The sequence below is a fragment of the Aspergillus pseudoviridinutans genome (genome assembly GCF_018340605.1).
Source record: "Aspergillus pseudoviridinutans IFM 55266 DNA, scaffold_7, whole genome shotgun sequence".
NCBI classification, from domain to species: domain Eukaryota; kingdom Fungi; phylum Ascomycota; class Eurotiomycetes; order Eurotiales; family Aspergillaceae; genus Aspergillus; species Aspergillus pseudoviridinutans.
In genome coordinates, this window is record NW_025091287.1 from 1,507,074 (window position 1) to 1,514,720 (window position 7,647).

General features: G+C 47.2%; 1 protein-coding gene across 1 annotated transcript; it reads left to right on the top strand.

Moving 5' to 3' along the window:
- Positions 1–5,789: 5,789 nt before the first annotated feature.
- Asppvi_009836 (F-box protein) lies at positions 5,790–7,417 on the top strand (the record flags this gene model as incomplete). The annotated part of the gene is made up of 2 exons (XM_043305682.1): positions 5,790–6,516; positions 6,990–7,417. The coding sequence occupies 2 exons, from the start codon at positions 5,790–5,792 to the stop codon at positions 7,415–7,417; spliced, it is 1,155 nt and encodes a 384-aa protein (XP_043161617.1).
- Positions 7,418–7,647: the final 230 nt, after the last annotated feature.

A 7,647-nucleotide genomic window follows, 5' to 3' on the forward strand; every position in this document is an offset into this window, starting at 1 on the left:
ATAGCGAGAATTGCTGTTGGTATTGTGCAAGTCAGCTGGTATGAACATTAACCGTCACACCTCGCTATACTTACGTCTTTTGTTACAAGCCTCAGTTACACATGTACAAATTGTTGGACTAGGAGAATAAGTTCGCATCTGCTTTTGGTTCGCATTCCTTCTATCCGAGCAGGACTAATCTTCTCATCTTGTATCCGTGTCTGGCAAAAGGGAGGCATGTCCAAAGAACATGGCTCAGAAACTAAAAGACTGCACGGTAGGTTAGCAGGAACTAGCATTTGTAAATAGTTTGCTCTATACTCAAAGGCACATGCAGTCTTTGCAGTGAGAAACTCTGCATAGTAAGACTGATATCTAGCCATATCAGTGTACAGTCGCATCGGGGATTTGTGCTTTGAATGGGAAACCCAGATATCTGAGGTATGGTAGCAAGAGCAGTCACAATAGGAAGTAATACGAAATACAACTCCTGTTGCCGCTCAAAACAGAAAGAAGTTTGTTTGTCATTATCAATCCACTTATAGAATCGATTTGGTTAGTGCATCTATCGCCAATACTATACAGAGGCTGTTTTCTCTGTCCCATTCACAAAGCACATCCCTGAAGTCGCGACCATTAATCCTCCAGAATCCATACCCCAGGCTTTGTGCCACTAGACTAGGTTATTGCAGGGATACCCGCCTCTATGCACTCTCCTACGTAGATATTTGCATGATAAATGAGGATGCAAGATATAGTGCAGATTCAGTGGCCTAATGGCAGTGAAGGGTGAGCACTCCATTTCCATATGACCTTTTACAGCAGTGAAGTTTTGAGTTGCTAGTAAGCCTTTTGGATCAACGCTCAGAAGATCTAAGTTTGTGGGTGTGTTTATGGTATTAAGTTTTGTTGAAACTTTAACCCGTTGGGAAGATGGTACAACCCTGGGCCCAATCTTAGGACCCGTACGTCATCACACCTTGAAGAGCTCCAGCTGGCAATCCCAGTGCTGACAGGAGCTCTTGGAGCATAGGTATTGGGACAATCATTGGATGATTTGTGTCTTAATACGCTGGCTGGCGCTGGCCTGGATCATCCTGATACCGGTAAGGTGAATTGTCTCTATGTATGATCTACAATTCTAACAAGTTCCCAGTCAGTCCAGAGCCCTTGGTATCACTACCACTGTCATTATGCGGCAGATTAGCGCAGTTGTTGTGCCGGGAGAAAAAGCAGACCTGACGCGCAAACATGTTGGGAACCTCAGGATAACCAGACCCAAAGGGGAACAACAGAAGTCATCCCGCCAGATGCAGATGCATGCACTTACATATCTGATGCGGATGTTGATCTTCTCACTGATTGTTTTGCTTACTATCTCATCGATGCCTTCGGGGCGGCAGCGGCGGCCTCCTCGCACGCAGCCAACGTCATCTGATCCCCTTTTGGTGTCTTTTGGGGCCTTGCTGCCGCGCCTTTGTATGATGCTCTAGGACTGGGTTGGGAGAACTGCGTGGTGGGGTTTATCACGCTGTCATTTGTGCCAATGCCGTGGTTGTTTTACCGCTACGGCGAAGCTTTGAGAACTTGTTTTGCAATTGATAAGTACATTAGTAAGAACTACAGCAAGTCTGTTTCATCCAATGCCTCAACCTTGACATACCACTCCTTGACATAACTGGCACAATATAAGCCATACATTTCTGCATGCCCCTCAGCTAATGGCACCTCATTAAGTAGCTAAGAATCTCTTCATCAATTACCATGCAAACCCGATATTTGTTCCACCTGTCTCGCTGCCCTTGCCCTTCCACACATGATTCAAAATGTGAACGCACATCCTCAATTAACGCGCCGTCAAGTGCTTGTGAATATTCCATAATAGTCAATTGGTGACAAGTCCATAGCTCATTATTAGGCGAAGGATCTAGATCTCGGACACCAGAGTAGCGGAATTCTTCGTAGACTTCTCGCTTAATCCAGGAATTAATGATGTTGATTGCCTTGCGGAATGCTGGGTCGGATTTATATGTAGTGCGGTAGACCACCCAACCCCATGATTCTTGACGCCGTTCGTGGATATCAGCGAGTAATCAACGGGAAGGGCGGTCGGTCCCTATCTAGCTGTGTCTGATCTAGACCAGGTACATGGAACATGACAATGTTGGAGTGAGAAGTATATGGTCAATGAGTGAGGAGTGATACAAAGTCCGGTGAGGGAAGGGAAAATGTAGTGGCGAGCAGTAGCAATTAGATAAACCGGGGTACTACCCTATTATAGCTGGCGGTATGTCCCGTTCCAAGGCGCTAATGCATATTTCATCCAATATATTGTACAGGTATATATTCTGATAGACTATTCTCTCACCCGGGTAGACCATCGACAACAGGTCTATGATGTGGAATGACCGATAATCGCTACACTCCTCATTCTAAAGAAATGCCGTTGCAGGACAGCAACCTGGAATTGCACCGGGGCGGCTGCGTCGCAAGAGCTATACTAAATAATAGGGCAGAACAGGGAAAGAAGTTCCGAAAACCGAGTGTAGAGAAGATCATAATCAAATACACGGACCCTCAAATGAATAATACTAGTCGACAGCATGGTATGCTGACATAAATTCCAGCTGACAGCGAAATGCAGGCTTAAGGCACTCATCATGCGGTCTTTGACCTGAGACTTAGCAGACAACCACCCATCATAGTGTCCCAAGTAGGATTGCGCCAGCCATCCCGCATCCAGCACCAACACCGGCTTTTACTTTCGCAGCTAACGCCGAGGGTGGGGGCATTGACAACAAGGTAGCAGGGACGGTCGGTGAGGTCGAAGTTGTTGTCGTTCCAATGAAAGTTAACGGCATGGAAACTGTAGAAGTGGACGTAGGTGGGGGTGGAGGGAGGTCGTTGATATTCTCAGTGGCTGTCTGAGTTTCAATGTTTTCTGAGGTAAAGGCACCGCCAGGCCCACTGCATCTCTGCCCCCTTGGGCAGCAACCATACTTCCCATTATCACCGAGGCTGCAGTAATCTGTCGGAGGACAGCCACCTGAGTGATCCGGACAACAGGTCCAGCTGTCGTTGATACAGCCATCACTGCCGCAAGGTTTCATGCCCTGCTGCTCTGAGCAGGAACCTGTGGAAGCGGACGTAGGAGGGGGCGGAGGGAGGTCATTGATAGTCTTAGTAGCTATCTGAGTTCCAATGTCTTCTGAGGTAAAGACACCGCCGGGCCCACTGCATCTCTGCCCCCTTGGGCAGCAACCATACTTCCCATTATCACCGAGGCTGCAGTAATCTGTCGGAGGACAGCCACCTGAGCGATCCGGACAACAGGTCCAGCTTTCGTTAATACAGTCGACATCACTGCCGCAAGGTTTCTTGCCGGGTTGCTCTGAGCAGGGGAGATAGGCAGTTTGGCGAGAATGGAGGGGCATGAGGCCAGCAGCGGCGGCGGCTGATGCAGTTATGAAGAGGATGATCTTTTGCATGGCAATGAAGTGTGCCGATTGTATTCAAACGAACTGTTTTCGTGAATGGTGGAGGAATTGCTCGATGGAGGATTGGACGGTAAATAGATTGGGGGTGTAGCAGACCGAGTATACGTAGTAGAAGGTCAACTCTTCCTGGCCATCAAGTGAACGTCGGCGAGCGCCCAGAGTAATTCTCTTGAGTACTTCAGCCGCTTTTATATCCGCATTTTGATAAATGTGGCTGTTTTGAATTGTACCGTCAAAGCACTACAGGCGGCATGCTTGCTTTTCCTGCGAGGTGTAAATTTATTCGTCCCGTTAGCAAGGCCAATCTGCTCTATTTGGTCGGTCCGCAGCAGCCTTGTCGGTCCGCAGCAGTACAACCCAGGCCATTGAACAGGAGGCAACCAGCGGTTACCTCTCCAGGTGGATTCTATAGGCCAATGGCATCCCTTTTTCTATGCTTAGCAGAGCCGCTGGGCATGTTTTGCTTCAAGAAACTGCTAGATCGTTTGTAGCCTAATGAAAATCCCGCATAGTAAGCCAGCAAGAATCAGGGCCATGGACAAAACAATGTACACTGCATGTGAGATGTTACCAATCACATCTCATCTTTGATTACTTTCTAATCTCCGGGTCAAATGCTGCTTAGGTAGTCCATGACCCACCAGGCTCTGATATATGTCTGGCTCTAGCGCTGTAACCTTGTCTCGCATCCCTTGCGGACTGCGGAGTATGTGCTACGCGGCTGTTCGCCATTGGCTTTGGGCCTGTTTTAATCAAAAGTTGGAGGGTTCCGTGAGAACTTAGAAAAAAACGAAGCCTCACATGAAGAAGCTCTTGGGACCCTTTAGTTTCAGCCCCAAACCTCAGTCTACACGTCCTAAGCGAGGTCGTCACCAGCCGCTCATATTTGAATTAAGCAAACAACCAAGGCTTCTATCGGTCTCCATGACTATTTACAGAGAATGCGGGATCCAAAAGCTTGTTCATGGAGGCGCCGTACCATACTGGGTATGGAGCGTTCCGGCCAGCCAAGCTAGAGGTTTACTTCTCGAGTTCTTGTTTGTGGAAGGAATGAAACTACTCCGCACTGGACAAACAAAGATTAGCTGTGATATCTTGGGAGGTCACCTCCTAAAGGCGGCATGGTCGACAAAGCTGACGTCAGACTGAAATAAAAAGAATATAATACTAGGATATCAGAGTTCGAACTTATCCCTCTGATGGATTACATATACTTGATCGTCTCATTGCACCACTAGAGAAAACCCGCCCATTGGCTTCAAGTAATCAAGGCGTTTTTCGATTCGAAAAGTGGCTAACCAACTTTCAATTAGTACTTCCCTTTCTCTTTTCCCCATTCTGGACAAATACGAGGTCGCATCACAACCGGCTTCAGAGCCACAGGGCACCTCCACACATGATAGGCTTAAGCTTCCAAGCCAGGGTACCAAAGTTATTAGCTTTATGCGGCTGAGGACTGAACCCTGTTGCCACTGGCAATGCGCTAACCTTCACCACGGCCGCTTAGGGCTCAATGAGGCAAATACTCTGTAGACTGATTGCGTACAACACTTGCGAGCGAGGACCCATATTACAAATACCCATAGTGTGGCTACTAGGCATCACACTGTTTAGCACTTCACTATGCGTATTTTGACACAGGAAGTGCGCGTTTCACAGGAAATGATAGTGCTTCTGCTAGCTTTCCATCCGAAACCACAAAATGGGGAATAAATATACCAGCCTACACCAGAATATCACAGCCAAGTCAATGCCACTTACGCCAAAGGTTCCATCACCCGGGAATTCTGATCCCAGCAATGAAGCAGCTCAGGCTAGGCAACAGACTAAAAATCACATCCAGAGGTACATCAGAGTAGTATGGTGGATGCCACACAAATCCAGTAGACAACGAATTATCAGTACCCCCTACTATCTTCCTCCAGTCTCTGCACTGTTGCTCGTGTTTCTTTTCTCTAACTCTAATAAAATAAGCACATAGTATCAATACTGGGTGGACTCAGCCTCAGAGCCGAGAAATCTCTCAGAAACACCTGATATCTGAAGAAGGGTGAGTACATTGAGGTACACATCCGTTTCTTCCGGTGCGTTGCTTTTAACTACCTTAGTTTAGCTCAGGCCGTGGCTCCAGCTTGTGTCTCATGTTCATGCGCTAAACCTAATTGGTTTTCCCCTGCGTGCTTTTTCATCCCCAGAATCTTCAGTCTCTAGACTCTCTACTACTTTCTACACGCCGTGGGACGTACAACCTCCAACTCAAGAGTGGTTGACTGTTAAACAGCCTGCTATAAACCACTCCCCATTGTGACAGATATGGCAGCCTCACTCCCACTTGAGCTTCTAGCTGAGGTAGCAGGGTATCTTAAAAATGCATCCCTAGTTGCATGTACAGCCGTCTGCCGTCACTGGCGGGCAGTGTTTGAGCCGTTCATATACTCCACATTGAATATCTACAGTGAGCATGGCTTCAATAAAGGCGGAATTTGCCTCAGACGATTCCAGGAACTCAGTTCTGGGGCAGGAATCGCAAGGCGAGCATGGATTCGTCAGCTGTGGTACTATATTATTGTCCCCTTTGACCTTCCAGACTGGAATGCTCGTAAAGAGGAAGGCTACAGCACTAACAATGCCATTCGCCAGGCAAATGACACTGCATTTGAAACAGCAATTGTGAATCTATTTGATACACTGGAGTCATGGGATAAGACTCATTGCCTCTCTATCTCTCTAGTTCTTCAAGGGCGTGAGCTAGGCCAGGAGCTTTCTACAGAAGAAGATGATGAAGCTGGATTGTATACCTGGGACTACACAGATGGGCGCACGCGGTCTGTTCCCGTGTATCGCGCGCGATTCCATGATAATGGTGCATTGATGCTACGCGATGTTCCTTGCATAGACAAAATATCGCTTCCTCACCGGATATGGGCTGGCACGGCCATGCAGATTGCTCGACACTGTCCGGAACTGACAGAACTGCATTTGGACTTGGATGACTATATCAGACCAGATCATCTCGAATGCATTAAAGAACGGCGTCAAGGTATGAGGAATTTCTATTTATTAGAAGCCTACCAGCATATTTTGCAGCCTTACTGATCTTCTGGCAGCTGTATCTGAAGGTGTGAAACACATTTCTTCTACATTGAGGGTCTTTTGCTTTGAAAATGGACATGAGAGCAATTGGAAGGATACCATGCCTGCCTTGAATGTTCTATCCTCAAGTGTTGATTTCCTATCCATCAGCATTCGAGACATAAGCCTTTCTCTTTGTGAGCTAAGACTAGTTCAAGTCCCTCTATCTCTAGATTTTCTGTGGCCTCTGGATGAGAAAGGTCATTCACTCCCTGGTAACACATCTTTATACTGGCCCAATTTGGAAATTTTGAGTCTACAGCAATTCCAGCCGTGGCTTCCTTCAGGTAAGAACTTTTCCTCAATATTCATATGTTGTATGGATATTGTAGATGCAATATCTCGATTGCATTTAAGTCACTAACTGTCGATATACAATAGGTGAATGGATCGTTCGCCCCACCCCAGAGCATGAAGCCATGATCGCTGCGATCGACGACTGGGAGGCAGAAATCTGCGACTCTGAAAGAGGATGCATGCAGCGACCCATCTTCGAGCAAGAGCAGTTCCATCGACTATTTATCTCTTTAGGTTATGCCGCAAGGCATATGCCTCGCTTGACGGCTATCAATTTTGATCTCAATCACTCGACCAATCTGAGTTTCAGGTTTTCAAACACAACGGGCTCGTTTAGCGCCGAGTGGGAGCTTCGACTTTGTGATTCATATAAACCTGATGATCGGGTTGCTGCTGCCTGGGGGTTCCAACTGGATGAAATGCTGGTGAAAAATGATGGTTTGCAACTTATTGCAACTTTACCACACTGTCCGCTAGTCGAGGGGAGGTCTACTGATTTTCGACGAACTTGAAGGTTGACAGCACCCAAGTGACAGTCACCTGGGGCCCTTTTGTCGTCTCAGAGCCGAGGGTATCAAGGTCAAAGATCTCTTCAACGACACATTTGGTATTCCGTCGACGATACCTCTCAGCCATCAACCGAGGTCGAGGTAGTATTCTGCCATCTTAGACGGCATCATGAATATATAGCATGACATGAGCTAGATTTCAGCTCGACCGTAAAATTGATAGCTCCTTCAAT